The sequence below is a fragment of the Carcharhinus amblyrhynchos genome, chromosome 14 (genome assembly GCF_965287045.1).
Source record: "Carcharhinus amblyrhynchos chromosome 14, sCarAmb.v2.hapA, whole genome shotgun sequence".
Taxonomy (NCBI): domain Eukaryota; kingdom Metazoa; phylum Chordata; class Chondrichthyes; order Carcharhiniformes; family Carcharhinidae; genus Carcharhinus; species Carcharhinus amblyrhynchos.
The window spans coordinates 69,652,940-69,676,645 of record NC_137337.1 but is presented as its reverse complement, the minus strand read 5'-3'; the positions used below and the strand labels follow the sequence as shown (position 1 = coordinate 69,676,645).

Here is a 23,706-nt window from a genome sequence, read left to right as displayed (position 1 = left end):
GCTGTTCTTGAGTCAGATGGTACCTAATCTCAGACATTTTGTATCTTTTTCCCAACGGACAAAGTTGGAAGAGAGCATGTCCAGGGTGCGTGGGGTCTTTGATTGTGCTGCCTGCTTTTCCGAGGAAGCGGGAAGTCAGTGGATGGGAGGCTGGTTTGAGTGATGGCCAGGGCTTCATTCAGCCCAGATGAAGTTGAAAGGGTCGAGAGCTTCAAGTTTTTAGGTGTCCAGATCACCAACACCTGTCCTGGTCCCCCCATGCCGACACTTCAATTAACAAAGCCCATCAACTCCTCTACTTTCTCAGAAGACTAAGGAAATTTGGCATGTCAACTACAACTCTCACCAACTTTTACAGATGCACCATAAAAAGCATTCTTTCTGGTTGTACCATTGCTTGGTATAGTTCCTGCTCTGCCTGAGACCACAAGAAACTACAAAAGGTCATGAATGTAGCCCAATCCATTGAGTCTGTCTACACTTCCTGTTGCAAAACAGCATAATTAAGGATCCCACACACCCCGGACATACTCTCTTCCATCTTCTTCTGTTGGGAAAAAGATACAAAAGTCTGAGGTCAGATACCAACCAACTTGAGAACAGCTTCTTCCCTGCTGCTGTCTAGATTTTTGAATGGACTTACTTTGCATTAAGTTGATCTTTCTCTGCATCCTCGCTTTGCCTGCGACACTACATTCTGCACTCTCTCGTTTCCTTCCCTATGAACAGTATGCTTTATCTGTATAGCACGCAAGAAACAATACTTTTCACTGTATGTTAATGCATGTGACAATAATCAAATCACGACCCTTTGTAGTAATACAACAAAATACTCTTACACCTCAATCATAACATTACAAACATGAAATTAACCAACTAAAAAAATTATTTTAACGTAACTAGCAATGTAAAGAGGAGCAATTGAAAAATATCCAAACAGACGTTGTCAACCACATTCCGTTTTTTTCTGAGGCTTGGTAATGAGCATCAGTTTGGCTGGAACAGAAGCTCATTTTGTGTTAAGCTTACAAATTCACTTGTTGGAACATGCCAGTTTGTTTGGTTCAAAAGAATAATACTAACTGCTAAATACACGTACTGATTTTCTTCAAATCAAAGACTTTTGTCTTTTTAAGACAACTTTGATAACCCAGTTACAGTTGTCTCTCCCACAGATTCGACTGAACAGGTTGCTGACAATTGATCCTGATCTCCTGGAACAGCAGGACGCCGATCTCAGCCCGGATCTACAAGATCACATTCAGCCGCAAGTGGAGGCCCAGAAAATCAAGCACTACTACCGGTTCTGGATCCTTCCCAAGATATGGATAGGAGTGAACTTTGACCGCCTAACCCTATTAGCATTGTTTGATAGGTAAGAGGCAATAACTGCTTGAGGTGACAAAGGCATGGATTCATGTCAGTGTTAAAGACTAGTGTGCTCCTTTGCACTGCAGCCGCAGTATTTTACCTTTACTATTAGGGTTTGTGATTTTCCCAGTGATGAGTGCCTGCTCGTTAACCAGTTAACTGAGATAATCATGATTTTTGGATATGTCTTATTCAAACAGCAGTTTGTTGTGTAACAAGCAGGATGATTCAGTCTGCAGTATTGATATGAATAATTCAAGATAATTTATGGCATCACAAAACTGAAATTACTTCATGCTTGGCATTTTAAGCTTTCCATATATCAGGGATAGCTTAAGGGAAATGGAGAAAAGAGTCATTTTCTTTGCCTCGTTTTACTGAAATGACAATATGCAGTGGTTTATCACTGTCATTGCCTTTATATCCTGTGTGAATTGAGCTGAGTGATTTTCTGCATTTTGTACAGAGTACATTGCTTGAGTACTTTATATGATGTATTTTGTTTCACATGACTAAAACTCAGACTGAAATTTGAGATATAAAGTAAATTGTTGTCTGATCGCTTAATTTTGTGAAGTAGCTTTTTTTGTTCTGAGCATTTTGTGAGCCAGTGGACATAAATTATGTGAGAAGTAAGTTATTTGTACGATTACTTCTGTGAAACGCAGTTGCTACTTAAAGGTTTTGAAGCTGAATATGGTGAGGAAAAGTGTACTCCACTCATGACCATCAACACCTGGACATTAGTCCATATGTTAAAGGCAAAATACTACAGATGCTGGAATCTGAAACAAGAATAAAAAATATTGGAGAATCTCAGCAGGTCTGACGGCATCTGTGAAGAGAGAATAGAGCCATCTCATGAAGGGTCAACCTGACTCAAAACTTTGCCTCCATTCTCGCTCCACAGATGCTGTCAGACCCGCTGTGATTTTCCAGCATTTTCTGTTAGTCCACATGTTGATATTTTAAGGCACTTCTGCACTGTGGCTTGGTACAGTGCAAGTTCCATTCTAAGCAGCCACACCCCCATTTTCACATCTGAACTCTGACACTAGTCTCATCCAGGCTGATGCTGCAGAAGGATAGTTTCTAAAGCAGATCCAAAAAGCCTCAAAAAAAAATGCAAGTCTGCCACCATTAAAAGAGGTAGATTAGACATCTCAGGCAGAGAATACAATTAACTGTGAGATCCATCAACTGTAAGTTGATGGCACCACAGTGATATAAAAGTATTTTTTGGCCAGCTTCTCCCCCACCTTTTTTAGATGATTTGCGTCATGCCAACCAACTCCCAAGGAATTGATAGTTGTTTCTCAGCTGCAAGTGCAAGCAGGGGATTTAGTCTTCAGGGTTTTTGGCAATATTGCCTGAGGTACAGCATGTAATGTTTACTTAGCTGGCTCCAGACGGCATTTAGAAAGGTAATCTTGGAAGGCTAGCACTAACATTTGAGAATATTTGATGTAAATCACACTCGCATATTATCACAACTTCCACCTGCCCCTGCGTCAAAACTTTTGTATCTGTAAAATTCAGAGACTTTTGCTGAGATTTTGCAGTGAAACAACAGCGTTGAGTAAGCAGTTGCACCTGAGATCATTTGGCAGATAAGATTGAAAGGCATTGGTGCAGTTTACACTGGCTTTAGGGTGGAATCCTGGAATATGATCCCCAAAGAGCAGGTTAAATACTCAGAATGCAAATTTAACTTGGCTCCATTCAACTAACTATAACCCAATAGAACAAAAATAAATCTTAAGGTAGGAGTAGCAGTTGACTATTTATCATCCCTTTCTGTTCAGTGGTTGACAATTTAGAGCAGGCTTATGTGAAATTAACAAATGAAGTGGATCAGTTACATTTTGCCGTGCCCAATTTGGAACTACCTACTATTTGTACACTGGAACAATAATATGTCTGTGCTCTGTTCCTAGGAATCGGAAAATTATGGAGAATGTTTTGGCCATTGTCTTGGCAATTCTTGTTGCCTTCCTTGGATCTGTTTTGTTAATAGATGGGTTCTTTAAAGACATTTGGGTCTTCCAGTTTTGCCTGGTTATTGCCAGCTGCCAATATTCACTTCTGAAGGTATGGGCTGTTTGTAGTCGCAATATTACTGCACATTATATTATAAAATATTAATAAATTAATTACAACAACTGCATTTTATTTTAATAGAGTGTGCAGCCTGATTCCTCCTCTCCAAGACATGTAAGTTTAAAATTAATGTACTTTATGAAAAACAGATATTTTATTGCACTTACCCAGTTATCAAAAAACTTTTCATTTCAGCACCTGTTTTTTAGTGGGAAAAGTATAATGGCAACCTGTAATATATTGTCCTGGATTTTGTGTGAGTAATGATGGTGGAACAAATGTGTTCACTATCACTGCTTCTCTGAAATTGACAGCAGCCATCAATGTCTAGTGTTCCAAGTGTGCAATTAAACATAGAGCCAAAAGTTGCTGTTCATGACTGGGAAGGTGATGGCCTTGTGGTATTATCGCTAGATTATTAATCCAGATACTTAGCTAATGTTCTGGGGACCTGGGTTCGAATCCTGCCACAACAGATGAATTTGAATACAATAAAAAAAATCTGGAATTAAGAATCTATTGATGACCATGAAACCATTGTTGATTGTTGGAAAAACTGATATGGTTCATTAGTGTCCTTTAGGGAAGGAAATCTGGTGTCCTTGCCTGGTCTGGCCTACATGTGACTCCAGAGCCACAGCAATGTGGTTGACTCTCAACCGCCCTTGGGCAACTAAGGATGGGCAATAAATGCTGGCCAGCCTGCGACGCACATGTCCCATGAATAAATTAAAAAAAATTATCCTTCCCAGTTGGAAGTCCTCGTAAAATGGTGTACTGAATAATAAAATCACTATTGGTCTCACTGTAAAATCTTTGGAAAGGTTTTTGAATGAGGTGCAATTGGGTCCTTACAGTGTACTGCGTTCATAATTAGTGCTAACCCTATCTTGAAAAACACATTTTATACTTATGGTATGTCAAATTTCTTCATTATGATTTTAAAAAAAGTTACATTTTTAAAATAAACCCATTTCAAAAAATAATGGGAGTATCCCAGTTTCTGCCTTAGTCCCACATGTAGTTTCTCGATCATTTATTTTGCTTTCTGGAAAATTTTAATTAAAAATGAAAAATTCAGAACATTCTATTTCTTGGTTTGCTGTCTGTGCAAATACTTCAGTGTGATAGGCTTGTTATCCTGTTTCTTGTTGGAGAGCCACTTGATGTGGTTCCAGGTTCAAACTCTCACCAGGAAAAAGGAAAGCCACACAGCAAAGATTGCTCGGTACTGGTGGGAAGTTTTCTTTGAGGTCAATGGTGAATGTCATTACTTCAGCACTGACTGAAATTCACACTGTAATTATTTTAAGCAGAGCTAGGGTGGCACAGTGGTTAGCTATCCATCACTCAAACCAGCCTCCCATCCATTGACTCTATCTATACTTCTCGCTGTCTCAGAAAAGCAGCCAGCATAATTAAGGACCCCACGCACCCTGGACGTTCTCTCTTCATTCACCTTCCGTCGGGAAAAAGATCCAAAAACCTGAGGTCATGTACCAATTGACTCAAGAACAGCTTCTTTCCTGCTGCTGTTGGATTTTTGAATGGACCTACCTTGTATTAAGTTGACCTTTCTCTACACCCTAGCTATGACTGTAACACTATATCCTGCAGTCTCTTGTTTGCTTCTCTATCAATGGTTTGCATTGTCTTTAAACATAAGAACATAAGAAATAGGAGCAGGAACAATGCTTTTCACTGTATGCTAATACATGTGACAATAATAAATCAAATCAGAAAGCACTGCTTCCTCACAATGCCAGGGACCGGGGTTCAATTCTGGCCTTGGATCACTGTCTGTATGGAATGTACTCCGGATGCTTCGGTTTCCTCCCACGGTCCAGAGATGTGCAGGTTAGATTGATTGGCCGTGCTAAATTGACCCTAGTGTCAGGGAGATTAGCAGGGTAAACAGGTGGGGTTACAGGAATGGGGCCTGCTTGGGCTTGTGGTAAGCACAAACTCTATGGGTGAATGGCCTCCTTCTGCACTGTAGGGATTCTGTGATTCTGTGTGCTGGTTAGGTACATTGGCCACGCTAAATTCCTCAGTGTACCTGAACAGGTGCTGGAGTGTGGCAACTTGGGGATTTTGCAACTTCATTGCAGTGTTAATGTAAGCCTACTTGTGACTAATAAAAAAAATAAACTTTGTTTATTTTCTTTGTTGCTCATATTTAGAACAGCTTTATGAGGGAAAAAAGCAGTTAAAATAATGCACATCTTTGGAACTGTTTGCAGCTATAATCTTCAGCACAGGGCTGAGAGATTTCAGTCACAGCTCCTCACAGTGACCTCTCACTTCTTTAAATTTACTCTGTGACCAGTGGTTGTAGAAAACAAGCAAGCATGTAATCGAACACCTCATACCAAACCCAGGGCTCATCTGGTCATCTGAATGTGGAGCCTTGAGCATTAAATAATGTCCAAGAGAACACCATACTATTCTGAACCCAGTGATAAATTTAATAATTAAAAAGACTTATTAAAAAGAATTATAAAAATGCTAACACACTGCCGATATATCAGCATCATTAGAAAAAGGCGTATAAATAATCTGATCAAAAATGAATGTGTCACTTGCTGAATGGTCTGCATTGTGTTTACAGCACAGACGATTTTGATTTCAAATTGAAGGTTTTTATAACCTCATCAATAGGGCATAATTAAGTCTATTTTTTGAATTTATATTTTTTATGTCTTTAGTGTTTTGCTAAAATTATTTGTACAAGCCGTACAGATTGCCTGGCTGCAGGTCACTGAGTCCAATGGAGTTAACCTATACTATTGGAGCCAAGCAATTGCTGGAACCTAATGCTTTAAAGATGATGGGTGGAATTTTATGGACATATGAATTAGGAGCAGGAGATGGCCACTTGGACCCTCGAGTCTGCTCCGCCATTCAATAAGAACAGGGTAATCTGACTGTAACTTTGACCCCACAATCCTGCCTACTCTCAATAACCTTTCACCCCCTTCTTAATCAAGGATCTGTCTAGATAATCTTTAAAAATATTCATGGGGACAATCTAACCAAAACCATTCACTCGAGAAACACGCCCATTTTACCCATGAGAGAAAAATTAAAATCTTGCACTACATAGAGAAAAAAAAGATACAAAATGTGATTCACGCCAGTAGGAGTGGTAGATGGAGTCTACTCATGCCAGAAAGCCAGCTGCTGGCTGCTGGAGGGCATCATTGTGCGTGAGCATGATCTCCCAATACCATGTATAAAGTGCACTGGCAGTCTACAATCCCATTGATAGCAGAACCTTCCACATACCTGACGAAGGAACACTGTTTCCAAAAGCTTGTGGGATTACTATCAAATAAACTGGTAGGACTTTAACCTGGTATTGTGAGACTTCTTACTGTGCAACTCACGTCCCAGAGGACGTCACAGACAGTAGTGGTCTGCAGTTCACTCCACAAGCTGTTGTTGCAGCGCAGAACAGATGCAGCAAGGGGAAGAGCATGAGGATGAGGAGAATTTATCAGAGGATGAGGAGGAGCCCATGAATGCCAATGTATCTTACCTGTGTTGTGGTAAAAGCTAAGACCACTCAAACCTGGTGTGTTCTATAACCAAGACTTTTAATCACAAGCATGCTTGGGGGACACTGCCTGCCTCTATGAGTTATCTCCCTGGTACAAAAGGCTGTGTAACATATTAATATCTTTTGGTTATCACACATTATAAAATCCTAATAAGCAGATTCATACAGGCTGCAGATGTCTGCTGTTATCTCACTGTGAGGCTAATAATGCCTGCGATTTATGCCTACCATTTGTTTTAACACTCTAACATTATTCATTCATCCTGTGAAGGTCATTAAGTGTTGTGATTATTAGATTCTCTCACCATCATGCCTGTGTTAGCTATATTTCCCATTATGTTGAGAAAGTTCTTGAATAACGGCGCTTGCTATATTTAAAGCTGCTAATGCTCATAACTACATTTGCCTACTTAATATTCATCTTAATATCAATATATTAATATTCATCTTAGTATCAATTTTAATGTTGAATTATTTAAATTATCCCACTTCACATGAATGCCAAGGCCAAGAGAGATGTGTAACTGCTGCCAGGAACTCCACTGGCCGTAGGTCTAACCTCTTCAACCTTCCTTTATGAGATAAGCCCTTTGTTCCAGGCATAGGGGTGGCGGGGGGGCAGTGTTCCCCTCTTGCTGAGCTGCTGCTGCACTGAGCCCATGGATGGAGCAATGAAAGGCAAGTCAGAGTGCGTATGAACTGAATGTTTGACCTGACCCTCTGTGGTGGTTGCCATCCTCCCCATAGATGAAGCCATCAACTCCAGTGCCTGAAACACAGTAGAATTCATGGCTAGCATGGATTCCTCTATATCCAGCACAGCGCATAGTTTTTACCATATTTCCCTCTGATGCCCGCTGCATGTCCAACAGGCATTTTGTGGCCAAGCCCAGAGCCCCATCAGTGTGGGGATCAACAAGGGCCTGGCCCTCAGCAATCAGCCGATCTTCAGGGGACCCAGCTGTCACATCCTACCCCAACTGCTTGGATGCGTCTGCAATGTGATCATGGGATGGTACTCTCAAATCTATGCGTGAACCCTCCCAAGACTGTCTGGGCTGCTGGAAGTGGAAGGTGAAGGAAATGATGGTGCTACGTCTGGGACACTGGTTGCTTTGTTCTAGCTTCTTCTTGGCTGCAGCCTAGTCCTTGAATGACGTAGTGGAGAACAAAAAGAACCACAAAGGTTATGCATCCTGCTTGCCCATTTGCCACCTAAAGGATGGTTGTCTTGTCCACCTTGCGACTGGCTGGTCCAACCTCCCTGCCTGCCACACTCTGTCATTGCAAGTTATCGCTATAGCTGCCTTCACTGCTGGTGTAATGAAAGGAAGGTCGAGCACACCTTCACCTGCATCCTCCCGCTGCTGTTGTGGGCTTGCTTGTCTTGTATGACAAAGTAGCATGTTAGTGACATGCCAAGGAACACTCTTGTTCGTATGTATCCCCATAGATGTATGGTCCCGTCATTCAAACATTGTTTCCAAGCACATATGCAAGGCAATCTCCTACACACTTCGGTCTGAATTGCCGTGAGGCACTGAGGCTAAACATACATTCATTCTTCTGAATAGCTGCCCAGTGTAACAAGCACATTATTGATGACCCCATCACTGTTGAAGATATGGCACTGGCAGGCCCCCTTGCAGATCGGAGCAAGCTGTTCACCTATTTCTTTCATTGGATCCAGGGTCACCTGGTCACCCATTGATGGCTCACCTTCTCTGCACCTCTGTCCACTCTGGCTTGGTCTAGCGGGAAGGCCTTCTCACACACCCTTAGGGAACGTCACCTGTCACGTTTCCCTGGTGGCGGGAACATTGCTAAATCATGGGGCCGGCCTGCTTTGGCAATCACTGATAGCTTTGATGGTGGTAGTCTCAATCTGTGGAACATCTTGGCAGTGAAGCACTGCCTCCCTTTTTGACCAGGAGATTCTTCAATAGGCTGCCTGTAGATGCAGCATTGTCAGCTGACTGCGGGTTACACCACTGAAAAGCTTCTCCCGCTGTTTATTGGAAATGTTTTACATGCATGCATGCTGCTGGGACCTCAAATTTTAATTCTAATCACTTGGGAAAAGGTAAAAACAGAAAATAAAAGTGGTGCACAATTCCATCAATGTCATCATAAATTACAGGCTGCTAGTAAAACTCCACCTGGTATCTCATGAAGTTAACTGAGATCCCTTATTGCAGCCAGGCTTACGATTTACTCCAAAGCATTTCTGTGATAGTTGCAATTGCATTATTATTGGAGACAAAAGCTAGGGTTTTACAGCATCCCCTTGGTGGGACCAGTCATAGTTGGGGATGTGGCGGGCCAAGCAAAAGACTTCTAGTGGGACCAAAAAATCCCAGTGGCAGACAGGGCTGGAAAAAAGGGTGCCCCAATTTCTCAAGAGCCAGCCTTGCCAGCATCTTTAGGCCCCTACTCCAAAAATTATTCTAAATGTGGGACAATTTAATGAGATTCTCCTCAGGCTCCAAAAAGATTTCTAAGTGTGGCTGAGTTGTGAAATGAATCACAGTGGCTCTCCCAGTGGGAATCTCACTGGTTTTCCTGCTGGGGACAACATTTAAAAATTTCTGGGAGAATTTCGCCTGGCATTTCAAGTGTACGTGCCCTTTTAAAAATGGAATCATTGTTAATTACTGCTAATTTGATGCTAGAAATTGTTTATTACAAGTGTTGAGTCTTATTGCTACTTTAAAGGTGGGATTTTAAAGCCTTGCTCGTCCTGAAATTGTAAAATCCCCCCACTGAGGTCAATGGATCTCCCCATGCTCCGCCTCTCACCTACTCCAATTCCCGTGGCAGCCCAAGTTTTTTTATATTTTTGAACCTTCTAATTTTTTTTAACCTTCTTAATCCAAACTTCCTCTCTCTGTCTTCACTTTTACTTGAGTTGACATTGAATTCACCCATTCTGCCTCATACTTACTTCCCAGCCCTTGCACTTTTTTTATTTCCCAATCCTTCAATCTGTTTTGTTGAGAGGTTACATGTTTGCTTGCATGTCCTCTTGGGACACAGTTGCCCTTTGTCCCCTCGCTCCGCCATTCTCAACTCGCACTTTCAGCAACTTGGTGAGCAGAAAAGAGCAGATGCCATTTGTGCCCAGCTACAGCAAAAATCTGGCTCAACATCATGGATTCCCAAAGTATTACTGACTGTCAGATTCACTTTAAGGTCACTGTTTGTACCAACTGCAAGTTTGGCATTCTTCACTAATATTCAACCCTAATTCCTTCATATGCTTGTTAATTTGAATAAAATCCATTAAGTTTTGTAATATTAGCAACTTCATTGCAATTGTCTGTTGATTTGCAGTCTGTAGTCTGAAGAACGTACTGTTATAAGCTTCCTTTCTGCCTTTTGCTATCATAGAATCATAGAAACTCCACAGTGCAGAAAGAGGCTACTTGGCCCATCGAGTCTGCACCAACTACAATCCCACCCAGGCCCCATTCCCATATCCTTACATATTTACCTGCTAATCCCTCTAAGCTATGCATCTCGGGACACAAAGGAGCAATTTAGTATGGCCAATCAACCTAACCCGCACATCTTTGGACTGTGTTATCCCCTCTCCATGTCTACAATTTGAAATTCCTTAACAAGGCATTGCTGAATAATTTATATCTTAATTTTGAAACCAGTAACCATGGAATGTGAAGTTACAAAACATACTGCCATTGTGATGCACATCGGTTATATCATGCATTCCGCTTTGACTCTTCATCCTCTTGGTAGGCGCTGCAAATCAATTAAATTGAAGGAGTATTTTAAATTAACAGTGTATTATCAGTTATAGTACTGTCACCACTAATTCAGGAGATCATGGGTTTTAAACTGCTCCAGGATTTGACCACGTAATTCAGTACATTGCTAAGAATAATGAATAGAAAATCTCACTGCATTGCTTCAAGAATGAGAAGGGAGTCCTTTTGTTGCGACCAACATATATCAGTTTCTGAGACCTTGCTGTGTACAACTTGGCTGCTGTGTTTCTGACATTACAACAAACTTCACATTAGTACTTTCAGTGGTAGGAAAGTTGTTGGAAAAAATTCTTAGGGATAGGATGTATACGCATTTGGAGCGTTGCGATCTGATTAGGGATACGCAGCGTGGCTTTGTTAATGGGAGGTTTTGCCTTACGAATCTGGTAGAATTTTTTGAGGAGGTGACAAAAACGGTTGACAAAGGACGAGCCGTTGATGTTGTCTATATGGATTTCAGTAAGGCGTTTGACAAAGTCCCTCACGGTAGGTTGGTAGAAAAGGTTAAGGCTCATGGGATACAGGGACAGGTATCTAGATGGATTGAAAACTGGCTAGGCAACAGGAGACAGAGAGTAGTAGTGGAAGGGTTCCTTTCTAGCTGGAGGTCTGTCACTAGTGGTGTGCTGCAGGGCTCAGTACTAGGACCTCTTCTATTCGTAATATATATAAATGACTTGGAAGAGGGCGTACGTGGTGTGATCAGCAAGTTTGCAGATGATGCAAAGATGGCAGGATTGGTGGATAATAGTGAGGAGGAGTGTCAGGTGACACAGCAGGATATATTGGCTGGTATATTGGGCAGATAAATGGCAGATGGAATTCAATCCTGATAAGTGCGAGGTGATGCATTTTGGAAGGGATAATGTAGAGGGGAGTTACATGATAAAGGGTAGACCTATTAAGAGTATAGAAATGCAGAGGGACCTGGGAGTGCAGGTGCACAAGTCTCTGAAGGTGGTAACACAGGTGGAGAAGGTTGCGAAGGAAGCTTATGGTATGCTAGCCTTTATAGGAAGGGGTATAGAGTACAAGAGCTGGTATCTAATGCTACAGTTGTACAGACCGTTGGTTAGACCGCATTTGGAGTATTGCGTCCCGTTCTGGTCACCTTACTACCGGAAGGACGTGGAGACCCTGGAGAGAGTGCAGAGGAGGTTTACCAGGATGCTGCCTGGTATGGAAGGACTGGGTTATGAGGAAAGATTGGGTAAACTGGGGCTCTTTTCCTTAGAAAGACGGAGATTAAGGGGGAATCTGATAGAGGTGTATAAAATAATGAAGAGTATAGATAGAGTAAACAGTGGCAGGCTTTTTCCTAGATTGGAGACAAATATCATGAGGGGCCACGGGCTTAGGATGAGGGGGGAGAGGTATAATTTGGATGCTAGAGGGAGGTTTTTCACACAGAGGGTTATGGGGGTATGGAATGCACAGCCAAGTAAGGTGGTGGAGGCAGGCACATTGGACTTGTTTAAGGTTTACTTAGATGGACACATGAGCGAAACAGGAATGGAGGGTTATAGGAGACTGTTTTAAATAAGGATCAGAGCCTTGGGACGTTCCTGGAAATCTACTGTTACATGTGTTGATGTTTTTTCTCTTTTACTCCGCAGGTGCGTCGGTCCACCTTGTTGTCTAACGAGGGGCATGCACACGGTGGGTAGTGCATGGTCTGCTCTTGGATGTTTCGAGAGTAGCTTAGTACTTCGCATCGTTTGTGTATGCTTAAAACTGGACCAGCAGATGGGCACCACAACAGCTTAGTGACTATCACTGTTAGCTGTGCAGATACTTGGATTTGGGCCAGTGTCTGTGGGAGTTTGTGCATTCTCCCCGTGGTTGCGTGGGTTTCCTCCGGGTGCTCCGGTTTCCTCCCACACCCCAAAGATGTGCTCTTAGGCTGATTGGTGTAACAAATTGTCCCTAAATTATTCTCCCCTTAATCTGGTTTCCAATGGGAGTACCATAAGCATAGATATGGGTCAAGGGTGGAGGAGGAAAAACACATTGTTAAGATGGCGGCGCGGACCCGTTGGGCCGAAGGGCCTGTTTCCCGTGCTGTGTTCTTTGTTCTTTGTACTTATCTGTAAAGTGCTTTTGAATGTCCTTATGAATACAAGGGCTTGTATATTAAGGCAGGTTATTTCTTTGTGTTTATTATTCTACATGTATGAAGTATGCAATGGGAAGTTAATAACATTCTAAGCAATGTTGCATTTTTATCCACCATATCAAATTGTCTCATGGAGCAAATGTATGTTCAGAAGTAAACGTGTTGTGAATATATTTTGGATAAGATATTAAGAAATGTTAAGATCCTATGATCATCATATCAGATTATTTATTAATCTGGGGCCAGGCAAACCTCACGCACGAGCACAATATATCCAGCGTTCTGTATTTAGCATTTATTCTGTATTTGTTGACCAATATTTTTGTTCCTGTAAATATTCTTCCCTGCAATGATAGGGATCTTTTCAGTTGGGTAGCTGACACTGACTCACAAAAGTAAGGACAGGAATTCCTGGCAGTGAATTTATGTTTGTGGAGATCCTCAAGAACGTGCCAGCATTTCTAGCGAGCTTTCCCAGTCAGAACAAGTATGGAAACCACTGGTTTAGACATAAGCAGTGTTCAGAGTTTATAACTCCTTGGCTTGGCCAGTCTCAGTCTCCAACACAGACTCTGTCTTTCCCTCTCAGACACACAGACATATCACTCTTACTGACTGTACCAAATAGAAAATCAAATGGAGACCAACGTTGGGTTTTATGATGCAGAAAACAGAACAATGACTGATGATGCACAGGAAAGTGCTCTTCTGATACTGGGTCAAACAAGACAGTTTTATTTGGATCTAAATGTGTTATATCTAACCCCCAAACCACCACCACCAACACCCCTGAATGTGATGAATGTAAGTTTAGCTAGCTGACAATTAATGGCTGAAGAAACATCTTGTAATCAGTCTTAGCTTGCCGATATAGTTAATCATTGAACTTGTTTTAAATATAGAAACCCAGAACGTGCTATTTGACAGTCCCTTTAGTAGCTTAGCAACATTTACGTGGTCATATAATTAAATCTACACAAAATTATTTGTATGCAGTGAGATCAGTTGCTGCAGCAAAGGTCAGATTTAAATTCACCGTGTTTTTGAGGTGTTAAAAATGGAAAGTTAACTCAACGTTTTTTTAATATAGTTTTTTTTTACACTGCAGCTTTTGAACGTTATAATTGTATTGAGTGTACAGAAGGTCAGAATTTGCGTCTGTTTTCTCAAATGGGAAGTGTGGTCACAAATTCTGCATGTTTTTGTGATCTCTGAGCAGGATCAAGTGCAGAATATATGGGGAATTGATTGCATGACTGAAAGCTCAATACCCATGTGTTTTGTATTTTTCTGGGTGCACTCATCTTTCCAAATTAATGTTCTGTCTTTCCCCTCCTATCATTGCATTGAAATCTGTATTAATCACCTGTTAAATATACACAGATTTTTGCAAGTTGATTCAAAGTGGCGATTTGATTTGATTTAATACTGGCACATGTATTAGTATACAGTGAAAAGTATTGTTTTTCCTGCGCTATACAGACAAAGTGTACTGTACATAGAAAAGGAAAGGAGCAAGTTTAGAATGTAGTGTTACGGTCATAACTAGTGTGTAGAGAAACATCAACTTAATATAAGGTAGGCCATTCAAAAGTCTGATGGCAGCAAGAAAGAAGCAATTGGCTTTTTTTTTGACTTAGTTATTTTGGCTTACTTTTAAACAATTTCCTTTTATTTTATCCACCGCCTCACATATATAATTTATTTCCCTCTGACCAAAATGCAGAATGTCTCATAATTGTTGGAGATTCGTGTTTGTGTTCACTACAGTTTCAGGAAACCTTTGGGCACAGGTGTGTTGCCAATTTGGTGTCAGTGGGCAGCAGTTTCCACTGTTTATCAACACAAAAATGGTATTAGACACGGCAGTCAGGTTCCAATCTGACTCCAAAAGTCAGCATTGTGAAACCATTCTGGCATTGCTTCATTTGGCACTCCATAGACCCATACCTTGTTATTACATTGCTCAAGCAATACTTGGGTGATCCATTCAGAGCACTGATTATTTACTAGCTGGTAGTGGCATTCCCAGTCATATATTTAAGCTCTCAAGTACTTTCTTGGTCTTGACAGAACATGATTTCAGCAAGGTAGTAAAGCAGGAGTCTTCTTGACTTGCTTTTGCAGCTGGAGATCAGTATTGTAGAATAACTTAACTGAAATGATATTTATTGAATCTCTGTTTTCCCCTAGGGTCATAATCGTATTATAGCCTACAGTAGGCCTGTCTACTTCTGTGTGTGCTGTGGCCTGATCTGGCTGTTGAATTACGGGAGCAAAAGTACATCAACAACAAGATTTAAATTGTATGGCGTGGCCTTTACCAGCCCTTCACTTTTGACTTTTGCCAGAGATCTTGTCATGGGTAAGGAATATTAGATCAAAAGATTATTAAGATTGGAAAATAAATATCAGTAATCTTTCTTCAAAGATAATTTTTATAAGGTTTACAAAGCTAAGGCAGGCCTTTCAGTTAAACAGCCTACTGACTCAGCCTTCCAGCTGAGGAAGAATAATGCTGATTTTGTTTTAATTTTTCAAAGCAATCTGTTCACTATGTTGCTTGCTAGCCTTCAGTGTGCTGTTATAATGTTAGCACATTTAAAGTTCCCTGTTTGACTCACGATACACTTCTATTTCTTTCTTGCTGATCGAATGTTCACCTAAAGAGCCTTCCAGTTAATAATCTGACTTTGTATTGCTCCCAAAGGAACCATTTTAAAGGGAAATATACCTATGAAAAACTAAGCTAATTTGTTTGCTGTCTTTCTGATGTGCTGCTTTGTGTACGTCACACTGATATGTAGGCGCTTGGTTATTTTTTTGATGGAAAAGATTACAGTAAGGTTTACTAGGCAGTAGCATAGCTACATGCCAAGTTTCGAACCAGATGCCTGTTTAGGGGGATGGTTCCTGGCTAATTTTAATCATTGCTAACTGGACGGTGAAAGCTGCATGTTTATATAGCCCTCCACCTGGAGTGTGTGGAATTGTCTGGGGATGGCACAGTGGTCAGCACTGCTGTCTCACAGTGCCAGAGACTCGGGTTCGATTCTTGGCTTGGCCACTGTCTGTGCAGAGTCTGCACGTTCTCCCCGTGTCTGCGTGGCTTTCCTCCGAGTTTCCGGTTTCCTCCTACAGTCCGAAAGCTCTGCTGGTTAGATGCATTGGCTGTGCTAAATTCTCCCTCAGTTTACCTGAATAGGCACTGGAGTGTGGCGACGAGGGGATTTTTACAGTAACTTCATTGCAATGTTAATGTAAGCCTACTTGTGACTCTAATAAATAAACTTTAACTTTTTTTCTATATGTAGAAGTGGAGCTGTCTTGCACATTTACACAGTATTATTTACAGAATAACACCATTAGACAATAGGTGGCCACTATATATGAGAAACGTTAGACAACATTCTTCTAATATTATCGGTTAATCTTTGCCATTTTTTATTCTCCTTCTTAAACAAGTTCAAAATCATAAACATCAAACCCAAAATAACACTGTCATTCCTTGCTTTACCATAGTTTTGATGAGATGTGTGCATATTAGAGAAAAGAAGACAATAAGAGAAATTAAGTCTTCCCCTGCCAGCTGTACTTAATGAAGTAAATGCCAGTTGCACTCTACAGAATAAGTGTTTGCAAAACTGACGCAATCATTGACTTATGAAAACGGCATTGGCGTCGTGTTGTTAGGTGAAGTGAGTTGGTCTCAGTCATGAAATTCGAGTTGATTTTCACATTTATACTCAAATATTGTTCTATTCTATCAGTTTTTTCTCCTTGTAATGACAGCACCCCAACCCCTGCCATGTTTTGATCCTAAAGTAAAATCTTTGCGACCTGCTGCAATAGCCGTCACCTCTAACATGCCCAGTAAAAAGAGACAGAAGGGCACAGAGTCGCTTTGTATAAGAACTGTGTTATATAGGCAGTGTGCAAGTGCCAATGGTTAAGCAGATAAAGTAAGTGACGTTGCCACTGTGCAAACTGAGCATGTGTTAACAGGATAGGCAAACCTAAACTAATAGATTAGTGCCAAATTTTCATTGTATTTGTAGAAATTAATCTGAATTGCCAACTTGGTTCTATTAATTTCTCTGACTTTTCCTACCAGTATAGAACTCATCAGTTACTAGACGTTATGCTTGAAAAGGATCATTTGCTCAGACACAGATTAATTCCCCGTATATTCTAATGAGAAACCTGCTGGTTTACAGGAACAATGTAGACTGAGATTGCTGCTTTGTAGCTGCGATTCTTAGGCACCATTACAGGAATAGCAGATGTAAGTACTTCAACAAAAGCAGTAGTGAGTAAATGCAGTGTTGTAATATTCTTTAATGGAGATTGTTTAGGATTTACTAACGTATATAAACTTAGGAAGTTTAGCTGATATCATTAATCATTTAGCTGATACCTGTGAATTCTTGTTGAAAGCAACACTGGACAGAAAGCACAACATGCTGATCATGTACCATCTGTTCATGTATTTGAACTAATTATTAGAGTTGAGTTAATGATTTTACTTCTCCGGAGACTCGTTGATCGAGGGTAATAAGCAACCATTCAGTTGGTTCTGTTTTCTGTCAGAAAAGGAATAATTAGGCCATCTATGCGTTTTCATTGAGAAGCTCCCCCAGTCTTAGGATAACAGCTTGTTAATTCATCTACATCTATTCAGTTTCCTATTCTGTTTTCTTAGTGATTTTTAAAAAAAAAATGGATTTAGGAATTTGGGAATAAAATTGGAATTTGCTGGTGACATCTAATTAGTGGGTGGGTGGAGGGGAGAATAGGCTCCCATACAGTAAATTGTCATAGGTAATGGTAAAGACTACAGGAGGACATAGGCTCACAGTTGGGGTGTGAATATAAGTAGCAGATGTAATTCAATTTTTAAAGCACATGAACTAAAGAAAAGCAAAATAAGTGCACTTTAAACAATAATTTTAAGTGAAGTAGAGAAGCAGAGCGAACTTGTGCAGGTGCACAAGTGGTAAAAAGAGGCAAAGCAGGTAAACAACAACAGGAGAAGGCAAACATAATGCTTTCTAAAAATACAGAATACAAAAGCAAGAGGCAATGTTGGATTTATGCAAGATGTTAAATTGTAAAAGGAGACAATGTACAACTATTGGACAGAACAGTTAAAGATAGGATAGTGACAGTGGAAGAATGTAACATTGAATATTTCGGGTGATTGTTGGGTTGAGGGATTGCGGTTACAAAGGAAGTGGTGGCTTTTCTTTTTACTGGTGCTACGAAAATTAAAAGGGGACCTGATGGAGTCTTTGAAATTATGAAAGGTTGTTTTAATATACATTGCAGCAGTTTGTTTCCAATTTAAAGAGAAGATAAGTGGGTTATAAATATAAAATGACGGCAAAAGAGGAATCAAGCGAAGATTTTTAAAAATGTCTCCGCATAACAACTGGTTAAAATATAGATTCTAGTCCACAAGCTGTTATTGAATTAGCATTTAATTTATTTTTAAGAAATGTTAGATGGCTGCTTATAAAAGGAATATTGAGGTCCTTGAGAGAGGAAAGGGGAAAGTGAGATTAATTGACTCATGGGGAAAAATACCAGCACTAACTTGAGCTGAATAGTTTATTTCTGTACTACACAAATCCATGATTATATAATTCCATTAATGTTATGATATATTCTGTGCCAATAATGATGTTAGTAAAATATCTGGGACCTGTTCATTGTCTATAAAGCTTCATTGGGATGGTATTTGGAAGCTCAGTGACAGTCTAATACCTGAAGACATTCCACAAAGATTAACCTGTCTGGGCATCTCCAAATAATGCATATAATATTTGCTGATATTGGTTAGTTTCTTGTATTAAGACAATTGCAATCCTCTATTTCCTTTTTGGCTTCAATGCTTGTATATGAAATGTGTATTACTCTCAAATTTATTTCCTACTACCTGTTTAATTTTAATTGTACCCATAGCTCTTATTGTAATTGCATTTTCTTTTTTACTTCACAGCATTTACATTGTGTTTCCCAGTCATATTCTTCATTGGATTGCTTCCACAAGTAAATACATTTGTGATGTACCTTTGTGAACAATTCGATATCCATGTGTTTGGTGGAAATGGTGAGTATTCTGATGTTGCCTTCATAGCGAGGGGGATTGAATATAAAAGTAGGGAGGTCTTGCTGCAGCTGTATAGGGCATTGGTGAGGCCGCAGCTGGAGTACTGTGTGCAGTTTTGGGCGCCGCACCTGCGCAAAGATATTTTGGCCTTGGAGGGAGTGCAGAGGAGGTTTACTAGGCTGATACCGGAGTTGAGGGGGTTGAGCTATGAGGAGAGGCTGAATAAACTGGGCTTGTACTCATTAGAGTTTAGAAGAATGAGGGGAGATCTCATTGAGACGTATAAGATGATGAATGGGATGGATAGGATAGAGGTGGAAAGACTCTTCCCGCTCAAAAAAGACAGTAGGACTAGGGGGCACAGCCTCAAGATAAAAGGGGGGGCGGTTTAGAACGGAGTTGAGGAGGAACTTCTTCACTCAAAGGGTGGTGAATCTCTGGAATTCTCTGCCCGTTGAAGTGGTGGAGGCTGCCTCGCTAAATATTTTTAAGACGCGGGTTGATGGGTTTTTGTTAGGAGAGGGGATTAAGGGTTATGGGGAGAGGGCGGGAAAGTGGAACTGAGCAGCGACAGATCAGCCATGATTTTATTGAATGGCGGGGCAGGCTCGAAGGGCTGGATGGCCTACTCCTGCTCCTATTTCTTATGTTCTTATGTTTGCAGGATTTTTTGGTAAGCCAGGTATTTGACATGTTGATGCATATTGTCGAGCTTAAATGGCTTCAGAATAAACTATTGAGTAATTGCCACATTGTTTTCATCTTCCTGATGTTTGCATAAATTCATTGACAAATGGCCTTGTAACTATATCTCAATCTTTTTTTGCATTATTGGGCCTCATGTCTTCTTTTGTCATCATGTGAAATGTATTCAATTTAAGGACCCAAATTGGGCACCGCTCACATGGTTATACAAACATGTTCTGTAATGTGCTGTAGGGGGAGCCCTCAAGTGAGCTAGAGAACTTTGCTTTCAGTTTTGGGGAGTGAACAGTCAAATCTTCTTGCACATTGTTTAGAATAAATTAACTCCATCCATTGCCTGCATCTCCCTCCGAGGTTAGTAACTCAGCGCAACAAAGTGTGAGTTTCAATCTGTGTGCCTCTCACACATGACACCCTAGTTTGGTATTGCACTACCATGAACCAATTCAGAGCTTATTTTAAAATGTATTCATTTCAAATGAAGGAATGCAGCATTTTTTTACGCTTGGGACTTTCAGAATACTTGACCTTTGAAGAGTCACTGTTGCTATGTTGGCAAATGCAGCAGCCAACTTTGCGTACAAGGTCCTGCATAGCTTTTTATATAAAGTACAAAAGAAGCAAGCAAGTCTACTCAACTTGCGTGTGTCGGTATCAAGTTTTTCTTTCAAGGGATGTAGTTGTCATTGGCTGGGCTAGCATTTTTATTGCTCATCCCTAATTGTCCTTGAGAAACTGTCTTGAACTGCTGCAGTCCATCTGCTGCAGATACACTCACCATGCTGTGAGATAGGGAGTTCCAGGATTTTGACCAAGCGACAGTGAGGAACGGTGATATATTTATAAGTCATGATGGTGTGTGACCTGGAAGGGTACTTGCAGGTGGTGTTTCCTTGAATCTACCACCCTCGGCCTTCTAGGTGATGGGGGTTCTGGGTTTGAAAGGTGCTATCGAAAAATCCTTGATGAGTTGCTGCAGTGTATTTTGTAGATAGTGCAAACTGTTTTCACTGTACATTGGTAGTGGAGGGAATAAATATTGAAGGTGGTGGGTGGGTTGCCAATCAGGTGGGCTGCTTTGTCCTGGATGGTGTTGAGTTTCTTAAGTTTTGTTGGAGCTGTACCCATCCAGGCAAATGGAGAGTATTCCATCACACTCCTGACTTGTGCCCTGTAGATGGCAGACAGGATTTTGGGAGTCAGGAGGTGAGTTACAAGTTTCAGAATTCCCAGCCTCTGATCTGCTATTGTTGCCACAGTATTTATATGGTTGATCCTGTTCAGTTTCTGGTCAATGGCAATCCCAAGTTGCTGATAGTGTCTTAATCCTATGATTCTATATCCCTGTCCTTCAATCTAATCTGTTCTTAAATATAGTCTCTAAGTCAAACAGTAATCCTGGTGGATATGCCACAGTGTCGCAATCCTGTTGGTTTCTGGTTTAAATCTCCTATTTTAATGTATTTTCTGCGCTGCTATGTTGTAGACCTAGTCTCTGAAATCAATCTCATTCTGTCTCCTTGTCCCATTTAACATTTCCTCCAGTTTGTTTTTGGAATGTGTGGGTAATTTATTTAAGTATGGGCCCCTCTTGTTTCTTTTACGGAACCACGTACACGCAGTGATTTAAAGGGACCAATCCAGTGCAAAGCCCACGAGAGTCCACCCCTTTTGTAATTTAAAACAACTTCCCAGCCTCCCAAGTTCTAACTTAACAGACCCCAATTATTCACTTCGAGAAAAGGAGATAAATTTTCAGTTCATGTATTTGCGGTGATGTTGGTTGAGGAATAAATATTGGCCAGGAAATGAGAGAAGTTGCCCTGATCCGCTTTGAATAATGCATTGGGGTGTTTTGCAATTACCCAAACAGACAGACTTTGCCTTGAAAGACAGCACAGCCCTGCTGTGCCAGCCTAGATTTATGTTCAAGAGTCTGTTGGAAGAATAACATAGCAAGCCAAACTGCTCTTTAAAGGCACTAAAGGTGATGAAAGCATAGTGGTATGAAATAGCAAAAGATTTGAAAATGTTTCAATATGTTATAAAAAATATTTTAAGTAGAATTGTTAATTCTACTAATTTCAATAGAAATGAGAAATCTGAAGTCTAATTGTTTGAGAACTTTGGATGCAACCAAATTTCTTATTGTATTAGATTTTCAAATGTCTTGTCAGATGGATAGTCAGCTTTTCCCCAGGGTGGAACAGTCAGTTACAAGGAAGCATAGGTTTGAGGTGCGAGGGGCAAGCTTTAAAGGAGATATATGAGGCAAGTTTTTTTTTACACAGAGGGTGGTGGGTGCCTAGAACTCACTGCTGGGGAGGTAGTAGAAGCAGATACAATCGTGACTTTTAAGGAGTGTCTTGACAAATACATGAATAGGATGGGAATAGAGGGATATGGTCCCCAGAAGGGCAGGGGGTTTTAGTTCAGCATGGTTGGTGCAGGCTTGGAGGGCCGAAGGGTCTGTTCCTCTGCTGTAATTTTATTTGTTCTTTGTGTTTAAGCAACAATTCATATGAGTTTTAAACATGGCGACCGGTCTAATTATGAGGCCTAAAATCCTGATTCCAGAAAAAATATTGTATTTTTCAGCTACCACAAACCTCCTTGCTGCACTTTACAGCTTCATTCGTAGTATCTTGACAGTAGCTTTGTTGTATGGACTATGTTACGGTGCCCTGCGGGTAAGTGCTCCTATTTTTGTTATGAATCTCTGGTCTTTGTATGGTAGAGGCAATCTTTAACAAAGCAATTGCAAAGATTTTTTCTGCATATTATGTTCATCAAAGTGAAGAATGTTAATAATGGAAAATGAAACATTTTCTGTTTTGGGAAATCAGTGCTAACAAGTTAGGTTTAGCAGTTGAAAAGTTTCCTCTGAAATACATACTGATGAGGTGGTATTTAATTCTATCTGGCTTTTCTTTCACTAAAAACCTACAATTTATGCCGGCCACATCTGCTTCCTGCTCACTGACTTAACAAAGCTTTTGGCTCTTTTAATAAAAAAAAATTCTACCTGTCCTCTAACACTGGGGAATTAGCTTTTTTATATTTCTTCATATGGTTTCAACGCTTAAGAGCCAGAATTTCAAATTCGGAAAATCTTACACCAGCTATTCCCTGGTCTTTTTGAGTGTGATTCTCAATAATTGCAAAAACAATTTTCTGCTGTGACCTCATTTGATTCATTTAAACTGTTCAAACCTATATATGAAATTATTTGATTTGACTTATTATTGTCACATGTATTGGGATACAGTGAGAAGTAATATTTCTTGTGCAATCTACAGACAAAGCATACTGTTCTTAGAGTAAATAGGGGACAAGGAAAGGAGAGGGTGCAGAATATAGTGTTGCAATTACATGTAGGGTGAAGAGAAAAATCAGCTTAATATATGATAAGACCATTCAAAAGTCTGATGACAACAGGGAAGAAGGTGTTTTTGGGCGATTGTTACACGACCTCAAACTTCTGTATCTTTTTTCGAACGGAAGAAGGTGTGTGAGGGGTCCTTAATTATTGACTGTTTTTCTGAGGCACTGAGGTGGCATCAATGGATGGGAGGTTGCATTGCATGATGGACTGGACTATGTTTTCTTGCAGTCTTAGTCAGAGCAGGAGCCATACCAAGCTGTGATACAACCAGATAGGATGCTTTCTATGCTGCACCTGTAAAAATTGGTGAAGTGGACATGATAAATTCCCTCACCCTTCGGAGAAAGTAGACATTTTGGTGCACTTTCTTAACTGTAGCGTCGGCATGGAGGGACCATGACAGATTGTTGGTGTTCTGACGCCTGGAAACTTGGTTATGCAGGATATACAGCACAGAAACAGGCCATTTGGTGCAACCAGATCATGTCAGTGTTTATGCTCTACTCAAGCTTCCTCCCATGTTTTCTTATCTATATCTATCATCATAACTGTTTATCCTTTCTCAGTCAT

At 40.5% G+C, this 23,706-nt stretch overlaps 1 protein-coding gene across 3 annotated transcripts in view; it reads left to right on the top strand.

Annotated features, from left to right (window-relative positions):
- The window catches only part of pcnx1 (pecanex 1), a 264,945-nt gene that overhangs the window by 172,826 nt on the left and 68,413 nt on the right, over window positions 1-23,706 (top strand). For 2 of the 3 annotated variants that reach the window (XM_080203059.1, XM_080203057.1), the window contains 6 exons: window positions 1,161-1,375; window positions 3,309-3,462; window positions 3,553-3,585; window positions 15,128-15,299; window positions 18,936-19,046; window positions 22,350-22,441. In XM_080203059.1, the coding sequence (XP_080059185.1) occupies window positions 1,161-1,375; window positions 3,309-3,462; window positions 3,553-3,585; window positions 15,128-15,299; window positions 18,936-19,046; window positions 22,350-22,441 (777 nt within the window). The remainder of the gene's footprint in view (window positions 1-1,160; window positions 1,376-3,308; window positions 3,463-3,552; window positions 3,586-15,127; window positions 15,300-18,935; window positions 19,047-22,349; window positions 22,442-23,706) is intronic. The other variant, XM_080203058.1, reaches the window with a different exon arrangement.